The following is a 25,919-nucleotide window of genomic DNA, read 5'->3' as shown; positions in this document are numbered from 1 at the left end:
AAAATATGATTCATCCTTTTAACTAGGTCCCGTAAGGATGTAATTTTTTCTCTGAGATATCTATGTATCGTCTACTGTTTGATCTGAAAGATTCTAACTATTTTCTGTTTAAGATTCGATTAATTTTGTTTTTCAAGATGATGTTATGCGTCCCTGTAATGTGGCTCAGTGGCAGTGTGGCAAATATTGCGAAATTTACAAATATTTGCATGCACAAGCTCGCGTCTTCTTCTCAATAGTTAGTTGGCAAAACAACCAATAATTATCTATCATACAAATTAGATTGAGGTCCGTCTGTCTGAATCTTAAGACCTCAGTAATAATTGAAACGATTGGGTTCTACTCTTCAGGGAATATAACTAATGCTCCTATGTGACTATAGACAAACGAACATTAATACTTCTCAGTAACTTAATAAGTAGAATACTAATATAAGTGTAAACAAAATTGTATATATATCCTATTCTATAAAGTAAAATTAAGAATTTTGTCTAGAGCTTAAGATCTCAATAACTACTGAATCGATTGCATTCTCTTTTTTAGGCAAGCTTCACATAGGACCAGTGATGCTTTATATTCTAATTTTCAAATTTAAGTCATTTGGTGGTTTTAAGATTATTTTCTAATCCCTCTCTGTACCTTTAAATACATAACCCCTAGATGCTATGGGCCTATCAGTATCCGCTAGTTTGTATATAAACTTTCAAAAACTATAAATACTCTATTCTACTCTATAAACTTTCATCATAATTAGAGTGTCCTAAATGATATAAGTTAAACATTTACCTATATATTTCTTTCAATTGCAGAAGACTTTCTTTGATAACAGCTGAGTAAAACACATATTTCATAAAATGATTTGATGATATATAGAGTAATACAGTCATACAGACGGACCACGTGATATAAAGAGTAGATGCGCTTTGATGAGCAAAATCTTATTATTTACAAATTTGTGTTTTTGAAAATAAAAACCGAAGTTTTTGTAATATATATTTGGCCTGTACATTAAGAATAAGATGATTGATAAAGTAGCCCAAAAAAATCTACCTAATATCTCAAATGGTAGAAGAAGAAAAACATTTTTGTTAATAAGAAAACAAAATGCTCAAGATCAATTTTTTGTGTATTTGTATAATATATTTCATAAAAAAAACATGTTACTTGGTAAATTTATGTATTGTTTTTTTTTATTGAAGAAAAAATTCAACCGCAAATAACAAAGCTAAGCAGCAGTAGATTAGCCATAGCTCTATCAGCCGCGCGGCAATAAAAAGCATTTAATTAATTTTGAAAAGACCAACAGGATAGGTAACTTCATACAATATTCCACACATTCCACAAACTTTCTGAAAAAAAACTTCTGATTAAACTCAGGGATCTAAATGTATAAGACAATGGTCTATAAATTAATGTACATAATCCCATATGACAAAATACAAAACAACATCTTTGAAACGCTTGGACACTCAACATAATGAACCAACCAATTAAAATTTGGTAAAAATCCCCAAAGTTCTTAAGTTAATGAATATGAAAGAGTTATTATAACACTTTTGGAACAAGCCTAATGTTCCTTCCCTTCCTTGGTTAAAGTACTATGAAAATACAGGGAAGATTTTTTTGATAGACTGCAAGAAGATTTTTTTGATAGACTGCAATAAATGATTTTATTATCACTTGTTTGTACTTCTTTTATACAAAAATATTAATAAAAGTTTTCTATACCCGATAATGGTCATCCAGGCCACATATGTTTTCTCTAAAATATATTTATATATAAAAATTTATTTTCAAATATTGTCCTGAGGTGAATTCTTAAAAAAAATTTGCCCCACTAATCGCTTAGTGGGGCAAAATTGTTTTCGTGATAAACCCTCCAAAATCACACAAAAAATCTACAAAAATTAAATAAAATCTTATGTTAATAACCCTTCTATGATTTTGTTTCATTTTTGTGATTTTAATGTGATTTTGGTGGTTTTTACGAAAACATTTTTGCCCCACTAAGCGAAAAGTAGGCCAATTTTTTTTTAAGAATCCACCTCTGGTTGTTGGGATATTTCAAATCTTAGTTTTAATTTTAAACAAATGTTTAATGCTTTTTCCAGTATCACTTCTAAGCCGACGAATTAGGTTAAATAGAACCGGTTATAGCCATACTGAAAAAAAAGATGTAAAGCGTCGTAATATATCCAGTTCTAAGAATATAAAAATGTACAATGCGCGAAAACCTAATTATAATTCGTTACGATAGATAACTTTTCAAAGTTTACTCAACAATAAATATTCAATAATATTAAAACAAGATTAATTTTCATGAAATCTGATGCCTTTTTTAAATGAAAAAAGATTACTGATTTCTCGTTTTCTAAAACTTACAAGCTAAACTACAAAATGATTTTTAAATTAATAAAAACAATGTTTATTTCTGTCTCTGATTTTCATCTGTTAGGCTGATTAGACGCACAGACAAACAGATTTAGGAGGATCAGCGGAATTATAGAAATGACGAGAATTTAAGTGAAGAAAGTCGCTGAACAAAATCAGCATGTGATTTTGACGTCATAAAAATTATGGATTATCCGTCTCATTTTTTAGGTTTTCTTTCCCACTCCTTTTCTCCTCATCCCTCATTTTTATGACGTCAGAATTTTTTTTGAGCGACTTTCTTCACTCACGTTTTTATCAATATCCAAATTACCTGGACAATCTGAAGTATCCTTCCTCTCCCCAATCACCACCCCAGGAGTTTCTAATTAACCAGTAATCCCCGTCTTTGCTATCTGTACCATATCTAATATATATTTAATGAAATTTTGTAGTGCAGATGGCATAAATTGGATTTCTCATTATTTTGCTTTCTTTTTATCTGAATCTATGAATATATTTCAGACATATAGTAAACAAGGATGACAACATCCATAAAAGCAAAGCTCTGAAACGGTTGGACAAACGGACATTAACACTTGTATACTGTCAGAACTGAATAATGAGAATATAAATGAATAAGAGACAAAGCAAAATTGTGAGTATATTTGTTGAAAAACTTCTTGATACAGGATAATGTTTATGGACATACTTACATTTTAGGCCTTGATTATAGAATGTCAGTACGTCCATTTCAAACATGTTGATTTTTTATTTATTGTTTTACTTTTTTAACAACAAATTTTTATGTGATCTAATCATCCGATCGATCTGATTTTTGGTATGTTGATTCCTGGGACAACAAAGTATAATGTTATAAGCGAAGCAACTCTTAAATCAAGTCCTAAAAATGTAATTATGTCCATAAACATTATCCTGAATCAAGCAGTTTTTAATCAAATTTACTTACAATTTTGTTTCGACCTTATACATTTAAATTCTGATTATTCAGTTCTGATACTATATTAGTGTTAATGTCCGTTTGTCCTAACGTTTCAGTGCTTTCCTTTTATGGATGTTGTCATCGTTGGTTTTTTATAAAGTAGTAGTAAATAATATGATTATTTACCACCCTAAATTTAAACATGAAATATCCCTAATGGTTTATAGGAAAGTTTTAATTTTATTTATCAAATTACCCAACAATTTGAACAGCATGGTTGAACATAATTTTTTCATCAAAATTACACTTTACTACTCCACTTTTATAATCCTAAATAAGTCCAAATGCAAGATGCATAAAAATCTAATAAATAATATATATTTTTTTGTAAAATTATTGTAGATTTTATGCTACTAAGGATAGTTCTTAAAAACTAAATTGAGGTCAGGTTAGCTATTAAATTAATAACTTAAGTTATATGTATAAATCTTACCCTTATAAAATTAAGACCCCCCATTGAAACTCCCAATGGTCCAACATTTGCAACATGGTTTAAGACTGCATTCAAATCATTACTTTCAAGTCGTTCATATCCTTGTAAACCAACAGCTGGTTGTTTAATTCTGTGCCTGCAACTATCTAAATAAATCTTATGACCAATACCGAGAAATCCCAATCTGTCCCGATTTTGTATCACTTTGAAAAGTGCGATTCCAGTTACGTCATATATTTTTAGGGAAAGAAAATGGGAAGGGGGGAAGAAAATCTCTTCAAAAGAGATGGAAGAAAAGGGAAGATATTTTCTTCCCCCCTTCCCTTTTTATATGGCGTCAAAGGAATCGCACTTTTCAAAAGTGATACAAAATCGGGACAGATTGAGCTTTCTCATCAATACCTAGCAACTTAAAAAAAATTTATTTAAATTTATCTATATAATACCTGTAATATTAATATTTTGTGCTGAGGTATATGGATACTGTTCAGATTTGGATATTCCAAACAACTTGACATAACCATATGCCATAAAGTCATTACCACCTATACAACCTCCACCAATATTCCTTATGCTTGGCACACAAGAAATAATCTTATTTGAATTATATTCTTTTAACCTTGATGTAATTTTGCAATCTTTAACAATAAGTTCTAAAAATTGAGTGTTTATCTTGTTTACTTAAAGTCAGGTATAATGTATAACAAACATGTGTATTAACTATTTAAGCCTACTTCATCATAATTACTTAAAACCTGTTTTTAGCAATATACAATTGCTAGAATCAAAACATTCACTGTTCACACTGTGGTGAATATAATGTATAATATTGATTGTTGTGGATAAGTTTTTATAAAATAAACATAATATCTATGTCCAAATCCAAGAACAAAAATCAAGAATTAAAAAAATATTTAAACCTCTTCAGTACTTAACTCAGCATGAGATACATTTGCTAAAGCAGCATAAGATTCAATTTGTTCTGTTGCACAAAATGCCCAACATGAGCCACAAAGACCCTAGAATATGAAACATTTGAAAATTGATTATTCATTAATTAAAGTGATGACTAAATTTACCTGATGTTTAACTTTAGTGATTATCCCAGATTGTCTCCAATCAACTTTGTTTGGAATTTTCTCTAAAAAGCTTTCAGAAACTCTCTCTACAATACAAAAATTGGATCATGTGAAGGAAACAAAGTTGCGGATTTCGTCATAGTTTCACAGTAGATTTTCTCCTATTTCTAGCCCCTGCAGGGGGCTCTAACCCTGCGGGGCCAACTGCCTAACCCTGCGGGGCAACCACCTAACCTAACCTAAAATATCCTTTCAAAAGCTACTGTGAAAATACGACGAAACCCGCAACTTCGTTTCCTTCACGTGACTCCAAAAATTTAACTGATTATAATTTACCTTAAAAACTTGAATTAGTAAAGCAAAAATTCTTACTTCTTGTTTGTTCTCTTATTGCTAAAGTATTAACAAGGCAGGTGTAAGTTTGTACAAATTCTTCATCAGTTAAATCAGAGAATTTATTCACCTAATACATTTTCATTTAAATCATTTGAATCAAAACTTATTCAGAACTATGATTCCTTCAAGGACGTCGAGGTTTATTCTTATTTTTTTTTGGCGGGGAGGTTTAAATCTCAATAGGGAGGGTAATTTAAGTTGGGGGTTAATGGTATATGTGCAAATTTCAAAGATTAGAGGGGTGTGGGGTAAAATTAAACCTAGGCACCCAAAAATTTGAGGGGTTGTAAGGAGTAAATAGATTTATATTTTAGATAGGTATTTCAAAAAAATACAAACCCCCATTTTCCAAGTACTGTTTGGATTAGAGTTGTGGTAATTTATCTTAACCAAGTTGCTCTTGAACACTGCGAACCTGAAATTAGTAATTTTATGACTGTACATATAAATATCTCTGTGATAATTGATACAATTAGATTTAGCTTATTTTGATGAAGCAATACATGTATAAGTCTAGATGTACATTCTAAGACACTTTGGCTAGCAGACGATAAACAATTTCAATAAACTTTCTAAATTCAGCTGTTGGAAGCTTACAGCTGATTTTTGACAAAAGATAGAGAAAATATTTTAGTTATGTTTACAATTTTTAGGAACGCGGCTGTTCTTATATTTTAGAAGCTATCAGGTTATTCAAGACCCAATTCAAAATCGGGACAGGGTTCTTGCCCTGAGGCTAGAGTTACATATAGTATATGCCCCCTATATTATTTTGCTTTAATTATGAAATATTTGTTACTTTGAGATGTACATTTTAAATGTTATTGATGCGATATGAATAATGTTATAACAAAATTACCTTTTATAATTCTTAACCCTTCCATAGAATTTTCTGTAGGTTTTCTTAAAATCTTGAAACTGCGTTTGCGCCACCCTGAGGAAGTTAGAATGATACCAAGCAGCATGCTGAGTATGCTGTGAAATACTAATATCCATGTAGAACACAATAATTGTAGCTATCAGTAAAATCTAATAATGACACACATATAAATTTAATTTAATTATTATGAAGTTTAAAGGAAGTCTGAAATTTGTATCATGAGTGCTGGAAATCTTTCAAAATTTAATCTGCCTAATATGTCATTTAAAATGCCTATAACTTTTTTAAGCCTCCAGCTTCAAATTTGGGGTATTAGGTCTACTTGTGGCAGACTTTCAGCAGGTAAAGCGTTGTATTTCTTGCAGGCTTCCGTTAAGAAATGTGAAAATAAACATTTAATAAAACTATTTAAACAAGTATCTTTTTCATATTGGAATTTTATTAAGATTTTCATATTTATTCAAAATTAACATCAAACAAACTGAACATATACTAATTAAAAAACAAATTTTGAAATGGTTTTATCATGTGTGCATATTCCTTCATTGTGATGTGCTGGTCAAATAAAGACTGAACACATAAATTTTCATATCATTTCAAAGCAATGCATTATCTTTATATGAATTTTTCAAGATGTATGTCTGTACCAATGAATCTCACTAACAGCTGAACCGATATGGTTCTCCTTAACAATGAAGCTTCTCAAAGGTCTTGGTCAAAGGTCATTTTCTGTGTGTGAAAGATAAAGAGCCCAAACTGCGTGACTTTTTAAGTTTGGGTATGACACATAACCGAGAGTTGGAATTTTTTGAATATCTCCATCCTGTCGGGCACAGGATGCCAGCAAACCTGGCAGGGTCATCCAGGTAAAGAGCAAAAATATTTTTTTGACTTAAAAAAAGCTTTTTATCTTACCAAAATACTAAAATATCCTCTAGTAGTACATCCTTATATTAAATACAGGTGTTCAAGTCAATTTCAGGTTCCAGGTATGATCCTGCAGGTCCTGATCCTCCAGGTCTCCAGAAATCTTTAAATGGCTCCTGTGGCCGCAATTTTTGACTTATAGACTTCAAATTTTAAACTTAAGCTTTTCTTACATGTCTACATAACGTATTAAATTTTCATAAAGATCCGCCGCAGTTTTCCCGCCGACCGCCGACTGTGGCGGCTGGCAGCTGCCAAGTACAGCTGCGGCCGCTTAAATTTATATTTTGATATTTGAAATATAAAATTTACATAAAGATTAATATTTTCTGCAAAAAAATTTTTATTTTAGCTTCAAAAATAAAAAAATTACAGCCGTTTGAAATTTTTAAGTAAAAAAGGACCTAAAAACAAAGGTTGTTAAATAAAAGGGTGAAGGAAGCGAAAATTGACCTTGACTTACTTAAGGTCGGAAATTCATCATAACACAGGGGACTTAAACAAAATTTTTTAGCCCTCTAGCTCTAATAGTAACTGAGATAACATGGGGGGGCGTTGAACACCCCCCCCCCCCGACTGATTAAGGTGCGGCAAGGGGCCCGACTGTTAAGGGTTAAGGCAGAGAAAAAAAAAGGATTTACCAACTAGATCTGTCTGATAAGACTTACAAATCCAGACTTAAGGAGATACAAACAGAAACTGCCAGAAATACCAACAGAAACCAAAATGACAATAAAGTTCTAAACATACCAGCCCCAGCCATTAGAAAACATGAAAACTCATTACCCTTAACAGCTAAAACCACCCTGGCCCAATACTTTCAGGTTACAATGAATACCTTGAAGGCCAGAGTAAATAAGAACCTGGTGCAGCTTGTGTCTGACACTGGCAAGAGTTACACACAACCACCATCAATTCAACTGCAACCACAACCTATCATCACCTAGAGACCTTTGAAAGCAGCCAGATTCCTGAACTGACTGTTTCTAATGATGATGAACAGGAACAAACAACAACAGAGGAACTATTTAGACACCCAAGTCAGCCAGGAATCAATATTGAGCAGGATAACTTGTCAATATTACAAGAAGAAAAACTTTATACAGAATCATTGCTGATTCTGAAGCATGTTAGTTTAAACTTCATTGGTGACACCTCAGAGGGACATCTTATTACAGCCAGGAACTATGCTATAACAATTCATGAGGCATGCATGAGGGACATGAAAAGTGAGTATTTTTTTGTGTTAATGACCAAAACAAACTAAAGTTTTGTTTAATTGTATAGGCATTAATTCAAATAATAACTTCAAACAACTCTTACCCAACTACTAGACTACAAATCTTAGATTAGTCAATTGATTCTGAAAGATTTTGTTATTGATAATAACATAATCTTTGGTTCAGCTGTCATCTATGATACTTTTTTTGAATAAATTTAGGTTAAATAAGCTGGAAATGTGAGAACATTGTGATTTTTTGGGGAAAAACTATGAAAATTTGGGTAAAAAAGTAATTTTCAAAAAAATCCACAAAAATGATCAGCTGTGATTTAGTGAAAGTTATGTGCTGAATTGTCATACAAGCCCGGTCATAGAAATATAGGTCTTGTCATACGTAACTCAAAAAAAACCTGTTTCCTTTCCTGGACACCGGTGTAGACGGATTATTGTGTAAGTCATCACATCAAATATAATGAATCTATTACTACCCTCAAGGATTCAGGGATAGTACAATGAATGGTTAATAACTTTTTCTTCCATACTCAGTTTTACCATTATAAGCTAGTAAATATTTTAAGAAACAAAGAGCTGCAGATTAATTTGACTGCCATTGTCCCTTCTCTTTATTCAGTGAACTATCCTTTAATTTCCCCCCACCCCCTCTCTCTCTCTCTCTCTCTCTTATCCTGTCTCTTTCTAATTTCCCCTTATAAAAAACCCTTATTTTATTTGGTAAAAGTTTATATAAAACTGTATAAAGTAACTAGCACATAAAGCAAAATACTTAATTATTTTTAAAAATTCTTTTAAATATTTTCATAGACTATTCGAAAGTAGGATATTGGATATACAGGACCTAAAACTGTTTTGCCTTAGCCCTGCGGGGAAACCCTGTAACCAATATAAGCTAACCGACCCTGACCTAAAGTAAAATACACGAAAAACAACCCTCCCCCCCCTTTTAATTTAAAATAATGGGAGAGGAGTATTGTATATTTGCTCAAATAGGCACAATTTGGGGGAAAAAAACTTTTTTCCTCTCGCTAACTTAGAAAGGCACAAAAGTTGGTTGGTTCATGAGAAAACCAATAAAAAAAGAAGAAGAATGGGGTCGCGCGCAGCACCAGTATTTCACTGACATAGATAACTATTCAAAAAAATAAATAATCTAAAAAAAACTTTTTACAGAGAAAAAAGGTAAATTTAAATATTGTAAATAATTAAAATGATAATCTAATATATTTTGTAAATCACTAATGATGGTATTTAATCTAAAAACATTATATATTTTTAATTCAAATTGTAACTTTATACTATTTAAAAATATGATTCATCCTTTTAACTAGGTCCCGTAAGGATGTAATTTTTTCTCTGAGATATCTATGTATCGTCTACTGTTTGATCTGAAAGATTCTAACTATTTTCTGTTTAAGATTCGATTAATTTTGTTTTTCAAGATGATGTTATGCGTCCCTGTAATGTGGCTCAGTGGCAGTGTGGCAAATATTGCGAAATTTACAAATATTTGCATGCACAAGCTCGCGTCTTCTTCTCAATAGTTAGTTGGCAAAACAACCAATAATTATCTATCATACAAATTAGATTGAGGTCCGTCTGTCTGAATCTTAAGACCTCAGTAATAATTGAAACGATTGGGTTCTACTCTTCAGGGAATATAACTAATGCTCCTATGTGACTATAGACAAACGAACATTAATACTTCTCAGTAACTTAATAAGTAGAATACTAATATAAGTGTAAACAAAATTGTATATATATCCTATTCTATAAAGTAAAATTAAGAATTTTGTCTAGAGCTTAAGATCTCAATAACTACTGAATCGATTGCATTCTCTTTTTTAGGCAAGCTTCACATAGGACCAGTGATGCTTTATATTCTAATTTTCAAATTTAAGTCATTTGGTGGTTTTAAGATTATTTTCTAATCCCTCTCTGTACCTTTAAATACATAACCCCTAGATGCTATGGGCCTATCAGTATCCGCTAGTTTGTATATAAACTTTCAAAAACTATAAATACTCTATTCTACTCTATAAACTTTCATCATAATTAGAGTGTCCTAAATGATATAAGTTAAACATTTACCTATATATTTCTTTCAATTGCAGAAGACTTTCTTTGATAACAGCTGAGTAAAACACATATTTCATAAAATGATTTGATGATATATAGAGTAATACAGTCATACAGACGGACCACGTGATATAAAGAGTAGATGCGCTTTGATGAGCAAAATCTTATTATTTACAAATTTGTGTTTTTGAAAATAAAAACCGAAGTTTTTGTAATATATATTTGGCCTGTACATTAAGAATAAGATGATTGATAAAGTAGCCCAAAAAAATCTACCTAATATCTCAAATGGTAGAAGAAGAAAAACATTTTTGTTAATAAGAAAACAAAATGCTCAAGATCAATTTTTTGTGTATTTGTATAATATATTTCATAAAAAAAACATGTTACTTGGTAAATTTATGTATTGTTTTTTTTTATTGAAGAAAAAATTCAACCGCAAATAACAAAGCTAAGCAGCAGTAGATTAGCCATAGCTCTATCAGCCGCGCGGCAATAAAAAGCATTTAATTAATTTTGAAAAGACCAACAGGATAGGTAACTTCATACAATATTCCACACATTCCACAAACTTTCTGAAAAAAAACTTCTGATTAAACTCAGGGATCTAAATGTATAAGACAATGGTCTATAAATTAATGTACATAATCCCATATGACAAAATACAAAACAACATCTTTGAAACGCTTGGACACTCAACATAATGAACCAACCAATTAAAATTTGGTAAAAATCCCCAAAGTTCTTAAGTTAATGAATATGAAAGAGTTATTATAACACTTTTGGAACAAGCCTAATGTTCCTTCCCTTCCTTGGTTAAAGTACTATGAAAATACAGGGAAGATTTTTTTGATAGACTGCAAGAAGATTTTTTTGATAGACTGCAATAAATGATTTTATTATCACTTGTTTGTACTTCTTTTATACAAAAATATTAATAAAAGTTTTCTATACCCGATAATGGTCATCCAGGCCACATATGTTTTCTCTAAAATATATTTATATATAAAAATTTATTTTCAAATATTGTCCTGAGGTGAATTCTTAAAAAAAATTTGCCCCACTAATCGCTTAGTGGGGCAAAATTGTTTTCGTGATAAACCCTCCAAAATCACACAAAAAATCTACAAAAATTAAATAAAATCTTATGTTAATAACCCTTCTATGATTTTGTTTCATTTTTGTGATTTTAATGTGATTTTGGTGGTTTTTACGAAAACATTTTTGCCCCACTAAGCGAAAAGTAGGCCAATTTTTTTTTAAGAATCCACCTCTGGTTGTTGGGATATTTCAAATCTTAGTTTTAATTTTAAACAAATGTTTAATGCTTTTTCCAGTATCACTTCTAAGCCGACGAATTAGGTTAAATAGAACCGGTTATAGCCATACTGAAAAAAAAGATGTAAAGCGTCGTAATATATCCAGTTCTAAGAATATAAAAATGTACAATGCGCGAAAACCTAATTATAATTCGTTACGATAGATAACTTTTCAAAGTTTACTCAACAATAAATATTCAATAATATTAAAACAAGATTAATTTTCATGAAATCTGATGCCTTTTTTAAATGAAAAAAGATTACTGATTTCTCGTTTTCTAAAACTTACAAGCTAAACTACAAAATGATTTTTAAATTAATAAAAACAATGTTTATTTCTGTCTCTGATTTTCATCTGTTAGGCTGATTAGACGCACAGACAAACAGATTTAGGAGGATCAGCGGAATTATAGAAATGACGAGAATTTAAGTGAAGAAAGTCGCTGAACAAAATCAGCATGTGATTTTGACGTCATAAAAATTATGGATTATCCGTCTCATTTTTTAGGTTTTCTTTCCCACTCCTTTTCTCCTCATCCCTCATTTTTATGACGTCAGAATTTTTTTTGAGCGACTTTCTTCACTCACGTTTTTATCAATATCCAAATTACCTGGACAATCTGAAGTATCCTTCCTCTCCCCAATCACCACCCCAGGAGTTTCTAATTAACCAGTAATCCCCGTCTTTGCTATCTGTACCATATCTAATATATATTTAATGAAATTTTGTAGTGCAGATGGCATAAATTGGATTTCTCATTATTTTGCTTTCTTTTTATCTGAATCTATGAATATATTTCAGACATATAGTAAACAAGGATGACAACATCCATAAAAGCAAAGCTCTGAAACGGTTGGACAAACGGACATTAACACTTGTATACTGTCAGAACTGAATAATGAGAATATAAATGAATAAGAGACAAAGCAAAATTGTGAGTATATTTGTTGAAAAACTTCTTGATACAGGATAATGTTTATGGACATACTTACATTTTAGGCCTTGATTATAGAATGTCAGTACGTCCATTTCAAACATGTTGATTTTTTATTTATTGTTTTACTTTTTTAACAACAAATTTTTATGTGATCTAATCATCCGATCGATCTGATTTTTGGTATGTTGATTCCTGGGACAACAAAGTATAATGTTATAAGCGAAGCAACTCTTAAATCAAGTCCTAAAAATGTAATTATGTCCATAAACATTATCCTGAATCAAGCAGTTTTTAATCAAATTTACTTACAATTTTGTTTCGACCTTATACATTTAAATTCTGATTATTCAGTTCTGATACTATATTAGTGTTAATGTCCGTTTGTCCTAACGTTTCAGTGCTTTCCTTTTATGGATGTTGTCATCGTTGGTTTTTTATAAAGTAGTAGTAAATAATATGATTATTTACCACCCTAAATTTAAACATGAAATATCCCTAATGGTTTATAGGAAAGTTTTAATTTTATTTATCAAATTACCCAACAATTTGAACAGCATGGTTGAACATAATTTTTTCATCAAAATTACACTTTACTACTCCACTTTTATAATCCTAAATAAGTCCAAATGCAAGATGCATAAAAATCTAATAAATAATATATATTTTTTTGTAAAATTATTGTAGATTTTATGCTACTAAGGATAGTTCTTAAAAACTAAATTGAGGTCAGGTTAGCTATTAAATTAATAACTTAAGTTATATGTATAAATCTTACCCTTATAAAATTAAGACCCCCCATTGAAACTCCCAATGGTCCAACATTTGCAACATGGTTTAAGACTGCATTCAAATCATTACTTTCAAGTCGTTCATATCCTTGTAAACCAACAGCTGGTTGTTTAATTCTGTGCCTGCAACTATCTAAATAAATCTTATGACCAATACCGAGAAATCCCAATCTGTCCCGATTTTGTATCACTTTGAAAAGTGCGATTCCAGTTACGTCATATATTTTTAGGGAAAGAAAATGGGAAGGGGGGAAGAAAATCTCTTCAAAAGAGATGGAAGAAAAGGGAAGATATTTTCTTCCCCCCTTCCCTTTTTATATGGCGTCAAAGGAATCGCACTTTTCAAAAGTGATACAAAATCGGGACAGATTGAGCTTTCTCATCAATACCTAGCAACTTAAAAAAAATTTATTTAAATTTATCTATATAATACCTGTAATATTAATATTTTGTGCTGAGGTATATGGATACTGTTCAGATTTGGATATTCCAAACAACTTGACATAACCATATGCCATAAAGTCATTACCACCTATACAACCTCCACCAATATTCCTTATGCTTGGCACACAAGAAATAATCTTATTTGAATTATATTCTTTTAACCTTGATGTAATTTTGCAATCTTTAACAATAAGTTCTAAAAATTGAGTGTTTATCTTGTTTACTTAAAGTCAGGTATAATGTATAACAAACATGTGTATTAACTATTTAAGCCTACTTCATCATAATTACTTAAAACCTGTTTTTAGCAATATACAATTGCTAGAATCAAAACATTCACTGTTCACACTGTGGTGAATATAATGTATAATATTGATTGTTGTGGATAAGTTTTTATAAAATAAACATAATATCTATGTCCAAATCCAAGAACAAAAATCAAGAATTAAAAAAATATTTAAACCTCTTCAGTACTTAACTCAGCATGAGATACATTTGCTAAAGCAGCATAAGATTCAATTTGTTCTGTTGCACAAAATGCCCAACATGAGCCACAAAGACCCTAGAATATGAAACATTTGAAAATTGATTATTCATTAATTAAAGTGATGACTAAATTTACCTGATGTTTAACTTTAGTGATTATCCCAGATTGTCTCCAATCAACTTTGTTTGGAATTTTCTCTAAAAAGCTTTCAGAAACTCTCTCTACAATACAAAAATTGGATCATGTGAAGGAAACAAAGTTGCGGATTTCGTCATAGTTTCACAGTAGATTTTCTCCTATTTCTAGCCCCTGCAGGGGGCTCTAACCCTGCGGGGCCAACTGCCTAACCCTGCGGGGCAACCACCTAACCTAACCTAAAATATCCTTTCAAAAGCTACTGTGAAAATACGACGAAACCCGCAACTTCGTTTCCTTCACGTGACTCCAAAAATTTAACTGATTATAATTTACCTTAAAAACTTGAATTAGTAAAGCAAAAATTCTTACTTCTTGTTTGTTCTCTTATTGCTAAAGTATTAACAAGGCAGGTGTAAGTTTGTACAAATTCTTCATCAGTTAAATCAGAGAATTTATTCACCTAATACATTTTCATTTAAATCATTTGAATCAAAACTTATTCAGAACTATGATTCCTTCAAGGACGTCGAGGTTTATTCTTATTTTTTTTTGGCGGGGAGGTTTAAATCTCAATAGGGAGGGTAATTTAAGTTGGGGGTTAATGGTATATGTGCAAATTTCAAAGATTAGAGGGGTGTGGGGTAAAATTAAACCTAGGCACCCAAAAATTTGAGGGGTTGTAAGGAGTAAATAGATTTATATTTTAGATAGGTATTTCAAAAAAATACAAACCCCCATTTTCCAAGTACTGTTTGGATTAGAGTTGTGGTAATTTATCTTAACCAAGTTGCTCTTGAACACTGCGAACCTGAAATTAGTAATTTTATGACTGTACATATAAATATCTCTGTGATAATTGATACAATTAGATTTAGCTTATTTTGATGAAGCAATACATGTATAAGTCTAGATGTACATTCTAAGACACTTTGGCTAGCAGACGATAAACAATTTCAATAAACTTTCTAAATTCAGCTGTTGGAAGCTTACAGCTGATTTTTGACAAAAGATAGAGAAAATATTTTAGTTATGTTTACAATTTTTAGGAACGCGGCTGTTCTTATATTTTAGAAGCTATCAGGTTATTCAAGACCCAATTCAAAATCGGGACAGGGTTCTTGCCCTGAGGCTAGAGTTACATATAGTATATGCCCCCTATATTATTTTGCTTTAATTATGAAATATTTGTTACTTTGAGATGTACATTTTAAATGTTATTGATGCGATATGAATAATGTTATAACAAAATTACCTTTTATAATTCTTAACCCTTCCATAGAATTTTCTGTAGGTTTTCTTAAAATCTTGAAACTGCGTTTGCGCCACCCTGAGGAAGTTAGAATGATACCAAGCAGCATGCTGAGTATGCTGTGAAATACTAATATCCATGTAGAACACAATAATTGTAGCTATCAGTAAAATCTAATAATGACACACATATAAATTTAATTTAATTATTATGAAGTTTAAAGGAAGTCTGAAATTTGTATCATGAGTGCTGGAAATCTTTCAAAATTTAATCTGCCTAATATGTCATTTAAAATGCCTATAACTTTTTTAAGCCTCCAGCTTCAAATTTGGGGTATTAGGTCTACTTGTGGCAGACTTTCAGCAGGTAAAGCGTTGTATTTCTTGCAGGCTTCCGTTAAGAAATGTGAAAATAAACATTTAATAAAACTATTTAAACAAGTATCTTTTTCATATTGGAATTTTATTAAGATTTTCATATTTATTCAAAATTAACATCAAACAAACTGAACATATACTAATTAAAAAACAAATTTTGAAATGGTTTTATCATGTGTGCATATTCCTTCATTGTGATGTGCTGGTCAAATAAAGACTGAACACATAAATTTTCATATCATTTCAATGCAATGCATTATCTTTATATGAATTTTTCAAGATGTATGTCTGTACCAATAAATCTCACTAACAGCTGAACCGATATAGGTCTCCTTAACAATGAAGCTTCTCAAAGGTCATAGGAAGGTTTATAATTATTTTGATCGAGGTTACCACCACCCTCCCAAGAAAAATCGCAAAAAATACATAAATAACCCTATCTAGCAGTGAAAAAATATTTTTTGATAAACAGCTGATCTTCACATATGTTGAACAGAAAACATTTTACGTGCCCCTAGAGAGGTCTATAGGGGCGTACCCGCTAGTACTTATTACAGTTTAGTGTGTTTTATTTATTACATGTACCAAGTATAAAACATACATGAAAATTAGACAATATAAAAAATCTGTATGATGATTTAATATGATTGAGGGTTATATTTTTAATATTCTACAATAAGGAGGAAAATATGAATTGGTATGAATATTAAGCTATAAAAATTGGAAAGAATTTTAATGAATATAATAGATTTGAAATCTGCATCAAATTTTAAGGAATTTTTATAAAATTCGTTTTTTGTATAATTCTTTATCTATAAGCGCAAATACAAATTAAGTTAAATAATTTTGACATCTGTGATTGGTGGATTAAAAACTATCTGCGCCCTGATTGGAGAAGCTTAAGTGACGTACATCATTCAACCAATTAGAGCGCAGGTAGTTTCCAATCCACCTATCCTTTTGGTCAAAATTTATTAACTTAAATTGGATTTGCGCTTTTAAATAATGAATTATATAAAAAACTAATTTTATAAAAAATTCTTAGAATTTTATGCAGATTTCAAATCTATTATATTCATTAAAATTCTTTCCAATTTTTTATAGCTTAATGAATATTAGTGTTTTAGATGTTACTTTTAATGTTTTCATTTTATTTCAATCTATTGCGAAGAATGTTTAAAAACATAGAATATAATCATTACAATATGATATGTTATTCTTTTTATTTCAAATCTTATTCATTACAAATGATTTGCGAAGCTACTTTATGATTCATTTTGTCCAGCCGTCAATCCGTAATTCTATGGGAGAAATCAGATTTACGAGAATGCTTATAAAGGTATTGTTCTGATTTTTCTTGAAAACACTCCTATTATTGTGGAGCATATTTAAGTATATAATTTCTATAGCAGTCCGACTTCTTTAAAGCAACTTTTTAGTTGCACCATCCTTAATTCCTTAAAAATAATACCCCCCTTGTTGCCTGAATTTCACCCCACTAAAGCCCACGCCCCATTACACTCCCCTCGATTTTGATTTAGGTGGGGTGTAGAAATTTCGGGTGCACTGTTTTGAAACTCTTTTTTAGATATATTTTACATAATTAAAATAGATATAAGTACTTTAATAATGTCCTTGTTTTTTACTTGCTTTTCGGAGTAAAGTAAAATAATGTTTGTGACGTTTTTTTAAAACATTAAAATTATTTTCTTGTTTAATTTAAATTATATAAAAATTCATAATCAATGGCAAAATGTTTGAAAATAAAATATCCCATTTTCCTTATTAACTCAAGTTAGGTTTAAGTTAAGTTTCTCATGACTGTATTGTTAGGGAGGGAGAGATCATTGGATGGTAAATTACACTGGTGCCTAAAGTTTATAAGCTTGCAATTTCATTTTTTGTCTAAAAACATTGGATCTTGATTGGTTAGTTAAAATTAGATGTATTCAAATTTTTCAACCAATCATTTTTGTCTGTAGAAGGGATAATTTTGTTTATTATAATTGGGGGTGTTCATTAGTTTATCGGCCATTGTCTTATTGCTTAATATCACTGCTGTATTGTAGGAACATATAGTTGAATTTTGACTTGTTTGTGAGAGGAAAATAAAGTAAGTGAGGATAAGGAGACAGATATCAAAATTAGGGGCCGCATTTAGGATTAATATTTTGTATTTAAATCCAAGGAGGAAGGGGATATTGGGCTGTTTATTACAGTAGTCCAAAATTTTGATTCGTTGGTTCATTAAGTTAAGTGACCAAACGTGTCAACCACTAATTGTAATTTACAGAAGAGTTAATTCTGATAATCACCATTGGGAATTTGTCGGCCATTGTCCTATCCATTTGGATCCCTGAGTTAAACCAGTGGCGTCCACATGGTTTTGCCAGAGGAATGCACGAAGCACATATGAAGATTTTGACACCCGCTTAAACCAAAATCAAGGAAAGTGAGGGGGATTAGAGCTTGAGAGGGGTGTTTTACATGAGGGGTATATTTCGTTGTTGTGGGTGTGGAAGTTTAAAAAGAGTGTTATGTTTTTAGCTTGACACACACCTTGGCTATATTTAACGGGTGTAACAGGGGGGTTTAGACCATTGTCAAGGGTTGTATAGTGTTGTGGTCACCTGAGGAATGTATCCTAACCCCTTTATTTTACCAGGGTGGCTCTGTAGATCAATATAAAGTTAGGAATAGTAAGAACACTGCTAACCAATCAAGAAATATTAAATTTTTAAAGCCAACGGTTGAGTTAACGCGTGAGTTCACAGTTATATCTTAACTCCAATATTTACCAACGACAAAAGGCATTGTTTTGCACGAGGGGAAACTTTAGTTTCCCCTTCTATCCTATACCATGTTTTTACAAAAGATTGATCACAAACTTGCCCTGCAAGCAACCAAGAAGTACAACATGGATGTTAAAAACACTGTCATAATTTCTATACATATTTAACATTCTGGGCAAAAAATAAAATAATACTCAGGTATATAAATGGATAGGACAATGACCGATAAATTGATGTAACTGCCCAATGATGATACACAAAATGACCTTCTTTCTAGATTACAATAAGTGGTTGAAACGTTTGAACACTCAATCAATCAAAATTTGATAAAAGTTCCCAAAGTCGAACAGTCAACGAAAAAGAAACCGTTATTATAAAACTTTGGGGACCAGTGCAATGAACAGCCCAATTTCCCCTCCCTCCCTATTAATACAAGTAAAAAGATTAAGTAAATATAAAAAACTAATAGAACAAGAATGTCAACAGCCATTAAAGCATAAATCTAATATTATATCTATAATACAATGTAGAACGATGTCTGTCTGCCCGTCCGTCCGTCCGTCTATCCCTTAAGATCTCGGTAACCACTGAACCGATTAGATTCTACTCTTCAGGGTATATACCCATTGGTCCTGAGGTGATTTTAAGCTATTTTCTTGGGTGGTGGGACACCCCCCCCCAAAAAAAAATAATTTTCTTGGAAACACATTAGACTATGAGCAGCACCAGTAGTACTTTATTTTTTATTTTTTTTAATTATCTCTCGGGGCAAAGCCCCTAGCGGCTAGGGGCGAAGCCGCTAGTGGTATGATAAAAGAACATAAACACTCAGAGTCAGAACTTTATAAGCTTATTATTAATTATTAAGTCTAAACAAAAATTGCACAAATACATGCTTCGCTTATAATATTGAACTTTTTTATCCTAGGAATTGAAATTAAAAATTATTTAATTAGGATAATTATATGACACAAGAAAATGTTGCCAAAAAGTTAAAAATAAGCTTGTTTTCTATGGACGTGGTAGAGTTTCTGGTAAGGATTATGGAGTTGCTACGCTTTATTAATCTTACCTGGTTGTTACAGGAATCATCATGCAAAGTGTAAAATCGATAATTTAATTCCTGGATAATTCTAACATGCATAAATTAAGGGACGCATAGACGTACTTATAAAAAAGCTTCGCTTTTAGAAATATGTCTTTTACAATAATAAGCAGTCTACAACCCTAGCCCATGAACAGGCTTTCTTTATTCCCAATTGTAAAGACCTAAATCATTTCAAAAAATGTACAAAGCTTCCTTGAAATCTACCTACCTTAAACTTTATTATTTAACCAAATTTCAAATTATACAGGAATGACAACATTGACAAAAGTAAAACTCACAAAATAAATGCCTTTCAATTAAAAGTACAATATTGAGTATAAAAACCTAAATTTAATAAATGAAAATAAGTATATTCTTGTAATGGTTTCAGAGTCGCTTAGCTATTAAGATTAAGCCTAATTGTAATAGGAATCATTCAAAACTATATAAAATTAACAGGAAAACTCCGTAGCAGAAGAACGAACACATCTTAAATGTAGAAAATCTTCTAAACATTTTGTAAAGGAAATCAAAGAAATTTGAGAAATACAAATTAAACATGTTATTGCATCTTTCTTCAAAGGATATGATAATAATGTTACAGGGATTTGGCATTAGCAGATTTTTTTGTATTTATCTACTTTTTTAGCCAGCCATCCATACATGACAAAATAAGGATGTATGTTCATAAGGACGGTCACATATAGTTGCATAAATGCTTCGCCTTTTCTGCCAACAACTATTCAGTTTCTTAATCATGTTTTTGAAAATATAATTTGAAAGTCTTTTGATTAAACCAGCGGTGTACTATATTAATGTTCACGACCAATATAAATATAAACTTGCTTATTGACCAAAATATTAAATACTAGCGGTTACGCCCCTAGAGGCCTCTAGTGGCACTTTAAATGTTTTTGTTTGTTAAAGTCTCTACGATAATTCTTTACGTACGATACCTCTTTATGTTACGTTGAAGTCTTCCATATATTAAAATTTTTCCGCTTTTTTGCCATTTCTCTTGGAAGGGTGGTGTAACCCTCCCTCAAAATAGTTATAAACCTTCCGGGGACACATGAGAATCTACCCTGTTAAGGAGAACCCTATCGGTTCAGCGGTTAGCGAGATCCTTCAGTACAGACACACAGACAAACAAACATCCTGTTACTTTAGTATAAGGATTATCGATCGTAGCGTAGCTACTCTATAATCAAATTACAAGATAAATCATGTTAATAAGAAGCGAAACAAACTTTATTAATTACTTTTAAAAAGAGCTTAACCCATGAAACTTATACCTTAAAAAAACTAGCTCATACGCCCCTAGCATATAGAGGCTCTGTATTCGAATAGGCAAAGATAGACTAATACAACAGCTTAAAACCATCCAAAGTCTTTACTCTGAAAATAAATTAGCCCAAAACCATCACAAGACCTATGTGTAGCTTGCCCGGAAATGAGAAGCTCACCAATCTGTAATTTTCTTAAACTCAAACTCAAAACTGTGCTTCAAATAGTATAAGAAAAAATCCTATCCTAGACTGTCCTTTACATAGAAAATAAAAAAAGATATCTTAACGGATAAACTATAGGCGAAAAATTGTTGCATTGCATACCCCCGATAGAAGCATAATTAATAGAAAAATGTGTTCTTTGACTGACATAATATCTTTTTGAGGATTAAAGTATAATATATTTGTTAATAATTCATACAAAACTCTTCATGAAACAGTAATGTAGAGACGTACAGACGGCCTAATTATAGAAAAGCGTTAATTTAGAACATGATAATTTTGTAATACATCCTGCTGATTTTCTCTACATATTAACTAATGAAATATCATTAAAAATATTGTATACGAGCCAAAAGGAAGACATCAAATTTTTCGCTAGAAATTTTATGTCTATATATTTTTTTTTTGTGTGTGTGTGTGTGTGTGTGTGTGTGTGTTTGTGTTTGTTTATATGTGTGAATGATATTGTACTAGTAGAGAATATAACCATAGATTGCAAGAAAACCCTAAATTACAGATGATTTATAAATCCTGTATAAAACATGGATGACAACAAGCGAAGCTCTGAAATAAAATGACAAACGAAAATTACCACGTCTATAGAGTTAAAACTGAATAAGCGGAATAAAAAATAGAAGTTTAAACAAAATATTATGTACTTTATTTTCTGCAAAACTGCTAATTATAACACATAAAAAATTGTGGTTAAAAAAGTTAAAAATCAAAATGTTTTAAATGGATGTTCATATTTTCTTGTATTGATTATAGAGTTGCTAAGCTGTCTAAATTGTACCCAACTGTTATAGGAATCATCATGTAAAGTTTGAAATCTAACCTGTTTAAATTAACTAAAAGTGCTACTGTTCCGGACGGACGGACGGAACGACCCTAATAAAAATGATTCTTAGTAACCGCAGAATTGGTCTGGTCCTTGTTACAGTGAAGCTTTTATAGGTCTAGCTATTCAAGTTTAACGCAATGTTTAAATATCTTATAAATCTCAAAAAAACAGAAAATATTTGTTAAGCATTCTATGCCTAGAAACTCTTCTATTTATCTTTTTTATTTATTTGTTTGAGTGTCTGTCTGTCTGTTTGTCTGTCCGTGAGCGCGAATTAAAGAAAAATTGGGCGCCACGCACAAACAAGCGGCTAACTGTTTAATTGTCTGTCCGTCCGTCTGTCCGTTCGTGTCATTTAACGTCCGTATAAGAACCCATCAGTTTATGAAGACAAGTAGCAAGTATAAGAATTGTGCAAATACACAGAGTGTGTGCGCGAGCGCAATGTGATAATAGCGCGCGTTACTTTATGAGCGCAAAAATATTTTATTTTCAAGTGTTTTTAAAAGATTTTGAATTGTTTTGTAATATAAATCGTGGCTTTTAATAGATTATGGTATGTACGTAAATTGACCTTTTAATAATTTTCTTTAGTTTACATTGGTACTGCACCTCTAGGGAAGGAAGGGCAGTAAAATGACCCAAGGACTTCCCAGCTTTTTCATTTGGGGGTGGGGAGGGGGGTAAAAATTCATAATTTAATATTTATATCATGAAGACAAGGACGTCTAAGCTTTTGAATTTATTTTTTGGGGGGGAGTAAAAATTCAAACTTCAAACATTTTTTTCGGGGAGGGGGAGGGGGGTTTTAACCACTTCCCCCTCCCCATTGGACGTCCTTGAAATGGCCCTAACCATCTTAAGACTTAAATTTTAAAAAAAGCTTAAAACCGTTCAGGGGTCAGGTAAAGCTGCCCTTAAATGGAAAACAAAATCGGTTCAGTGGTTAGTGAGATCTGGAGGGGCAATAACAAAAAATGCTCTACCTATCATATAAAGTAATAAGTTATTGTTTGTTGAATTTTTGAACTAAGCAAGTTTTCAATTTCAGTGGAGCTTCACATAGATACAAGGTTGTTTTAGTCTATTTTAATTGTAGATTAATTGTTTTAATGAATTATTAGAAAAATGTGATTATCTAGGATGCTATTAAAGGCAATTGTGAGGCTTTCTATGACCAATAAGCATCTTTCTTAATATATCAAGTAACAAAGACAATTTAATTAGATATATAATAAATAACAGGGAAGCTCACTAAATTGTAACAGCCAATTTCAAGTAATAGAGCAGCAAAATTATTTTTATTATCCTAAGAGCCATACGATCGGAGAGACGGACAGATTGTCGGACGAGACACGACGCCCGTCAGGGACAGTATACTCTTTTCGTTAATTTAAACAGGTTAGAGTTGTCCTATCGATTTTAAACTTTGCAAGATGATTTCTATAAAAATTATCGCAAAGATGTCTAAGTTAGTCAATAGACACTGAATCGACTGAGATCACTATTCTATTTAATCTTGACATAGGGCCTGTGATGTTTTTAAGCTATATGATTTTCAGATTGATGTCTTTTTATGTTTTAATGTTATTTTTCCAGCCCCTCCCTTGATACTAGGGACGTAACCGTTAGTGTTATATAATGTAGCAAATTTTCCCTGTCTGAAGCTTAAGATTTCACAAACTTCTAAACTGATTGATTTCAGGGAAGCTTTACATATGTTCCGTATTAGCTTTTTAATTGTAAATATTTTTGGCTATTTTATCATTCTTTGAATACAGAGCTTCTAGACAGGGATCTAAAAGGCAATAAATTGATTTTCGTTCCAAGCCCAATGGTAATACACAAAATAAACCCTTCTCTAGATTACATTACGTTTGGACACTCAACTTAATAAAAATTCACTAAGTATCCAAAGTTGGTAAGCCAACGAATAAGAAAACGTTACATTAAACTATTGGGACTGATGTAATAAACAGCCCATTGTCCCCTCTCTCTCTGGCTTCTAGATGCTAGGGGAGAAGACACTAGTTAAGAATAAAAACTGTAGGCGTATAAAAAGTATTATGATAAGTGGTCTAAAAAGCAACAGATTAAAGGTAAGAGTTTAAATTAAAACTTTATCTTATAATGTTTTATTTGAAGCAAAGCTTTTATATACCTAGAAGCTGTCCGTCTGTAAGATCTTATTGTAATTTAGGCATTTTAGAAATGTCATATCGATTTAAAACTCTATAATCGTTACCAGAAAGGCAGTATGTTTAAAACATGATTTTTTTTACTTTATTAATAGCAGCCTTCTATATGATACACCTATCATTTTCATCTAATTTTTGGATCAAAGATTCTTAGGACAACAAGGTACAATGGTATAAGCGAAAAATCTCTATGAACAAGTCCTAAAACGTAAAAATGTCCTAAAACAGAATTCTGTATCTTTGCAATTTTGCAAGAAATTTTGCAACAATTTTGTTTAGACTTATATATTAATATTCTGCTCATTAACTCTAGAAGTGTTAATGTTCGATTGTTTTTCGTCTTATTTAATGAATTTGTTGATTCATTAAGTTGAGTGTCCAAATATATCAATATTAGTTATATACATCAATTTATTGCCTTGACAGTTTAAACAAACTTTGGGATTAGCACATTAAAAAGTTAACAGTATTTGCTGTAGAGTAGCTATGCTTGAGAAAATAAAGAAAGTGGTCTGGTTAAACTTGAAAAATTAAGGAATTATAAGCTTAAATGAGATGTAATTAGATATAATGTGCTAGATTTATTATTTATTAATGGACAATTTACAATAAAGTTATAATATACATCCGTTTTAGTGAACTTTTTTTTCTCTGAAACTTTAAAAAATGTATGTAATTAATTCATTCAGAAAGACATTCGGATGAATAGAATCTTTTCAAATGGATTGCAAAATTTTAACAACAACCTTAATTTTTGACGGAGCAGCTTACAGTGCCTAATGAAAAACGACGCCATACAATAAAAATGACCATTGATAGGCCAGTAAACATTTTACGAGTGGTCAACTGCAATGTATACTGGCCTTCATTTTTGACACCCTTCTTGGCCGTTTTAGGGACGTGTCATTGTAGATTGGGGGTTGGTTAAATAGCAACAACATCTCCTTTTGTCGCACTTATGATTACGCTTGCTGGGTATTTATCCAATTTATTGAAGACAGTCCTATTAATGTATAGATGATCAAATCTTCTAGCTACTGAAGTAGCTAGAAATAGGTCAATGTACAGTAAGATGCCTTCAATGGCAGGTCTGATTTTAACATTTTGAGATTTTGTCGATATTAAGGCAGCTTTTGTGATCATTTAAATTTAAATTGAAAATATTTAACTGGTACAGTTATTGGGTCAGTCAAATGGACAGACAGGCAATGCAATAAAGCATTTATGCAACAAAAGATATTTTAGTGTACCTCTAATGCTGTTATGTCTATTGTTTAACTTGTAATCTAGTTTATGTGACGGATGGTCACTCAAGAGGAGTAGTTATCTCCAGGGATGAGACAATT

At 31.3% G+C, this 25,919-nt stretch overlaps 2 protein-coding genes across 2 annotated transcripts; both read right to left on the bottom strand.

Annotated features, from left to right (window-relative positions):
- Nucleotides 1–1,117: 1,117 nt before the first annotated feature.
- LOC145320259 (cathepsin L-like proteinase) lies at nucleotides 1,118–6,306 on the bottom strand. The gene is made up of 11 exons (XM_080162688.1): nucleotides 6,141–6,306; nucleotides 5,621–5,696; nucleotides 5,258–5,348; nucleotides 4,886–4,971; nucleotides 4,727–4,825; nucleotides 4,253–4,400; nucleotides 3,807–3,952; nucleotides 3,570–3,643; nucleotides 2,705–2,797; nucleotides 1,729–1,762; nucleotides 1,118–1,349 (listed from the first exon to the last, which is right to left on the bottom strand). Exons 1-11 carry the CDS (start codon nucleotides 6,275–6,277, stop codon nucleotides 1,281–1,283), a joined length of 1,053 nt encoding a protein of 350 aa, XP_080018814.1. The 5' UTR covers nucleotides 6,278–6,306; the 3' UTR covers nucleotides 1,118–1,280.
- Nucleotides 6,307–10,747: 4,441 nt separating this feature from the next.
- On the bottom strand, nucleotides 10,748–15,936 carry LOC145320258 (cathepsin L-like proteinase). Its single transcript, XM_080162686.1, has 11 exons — nucleotides 15,771–15,936; nucleotides 15,251–15,326; nucleotides 14,888–14,978; nucleotides 14,516–14,601; nucleotides 14,357–14,455; nucleotides 13,883–14,030; nucleotides 13,437–13,582; nucleotides 13,200–13,273; nucleotides 12,335–12,427; nucleotides 11,359–11,392; nucleotides 10,748–10,979 (listed from the first exon to the last, which is right to left on the bottom strand). The coding sequence occupies exons 1-11, from the start codon at nucleotides 15,905–15,907 to the stop codon at nucleotides 10,911–10,913; spliced, it is 1,053 nt and encodes a 350-aa protein (XP_080018812.1). The 5' UTR covers nucleotides 15,908–15,936; the 3' UTR covers nucleotides 10,748–10,910.
- Between the last annotated feature and the right edge of the window lie 9,983 nt (nucleotides 15,937–25,919).

This window comes from Acartia tonsa, chromosome 5 (assembly GCF_053477335.1).
Source record: "Acartia tonsa isolate MP-2025a chromosome 5, ASM5347733v1, whole genome shotgun sequence".
NCBI lineage: Eukaryota > Metazoa > Arthropoda > Copepoda > Calanoida > Acartiidae > Acartia > Acartia tonsa.
Note: the sequence above shows the minus strand (reverse complement) of the source record. Positions and strands in the feature narration are given on the sequence as shown.

What these genes read in the sequence shown, in the direction of transcription:
- LOC145320258 (XM_080162686.1), bottom strand. Translation starts at nt 15,907, where the DNA reads ATGGATATTAGTATTTCACAGCATACTCAGCATGCTGCTTGGTATCAT. An exon ending in ACAGTACTTGGAAAATGGGG is followed by an intron (nt 14,979 to 15,250) that starts GTTTGTATTTTT and finishes AAAATGTATTAG; the next exon opens with GTGAATAAATTCTCTGATTT. An exon ending in AATAAGAGAACAAACAAGAA is followed by an intron (nt 14,602 to 14,887) that starts GTAAGAATTTTT and finishes TTTGTATTGTAG; the next exon opens with AGAGAGTTTCTGAAAGCTTT.
- LOC145320259 (XM_080162688.1), bottom strand. Translation starts at nt 6,277, where the DNA reads ATGGATATTAGTATTTCACAGCATACTCAGCATGCTGCTTGGTATCAT. An exon ending in TCACTAAAGTTAAACATCAG is followed by an intron (nt 4,826 to 4,885) that starts GTAAATTTAGTC and finishes TTCATATTCTAG; the next exon opens with GGTCTTTGTGGCTCATGTTG. An exon ending in CATGCTGTTCAAATTGTTGG is followed by an intron (nt 2,798 to 3,569) that starts GTAATTTGATAA and finishes AATATATATTAG; the next exon opens with ATATGGTACAGATAGCAAAG.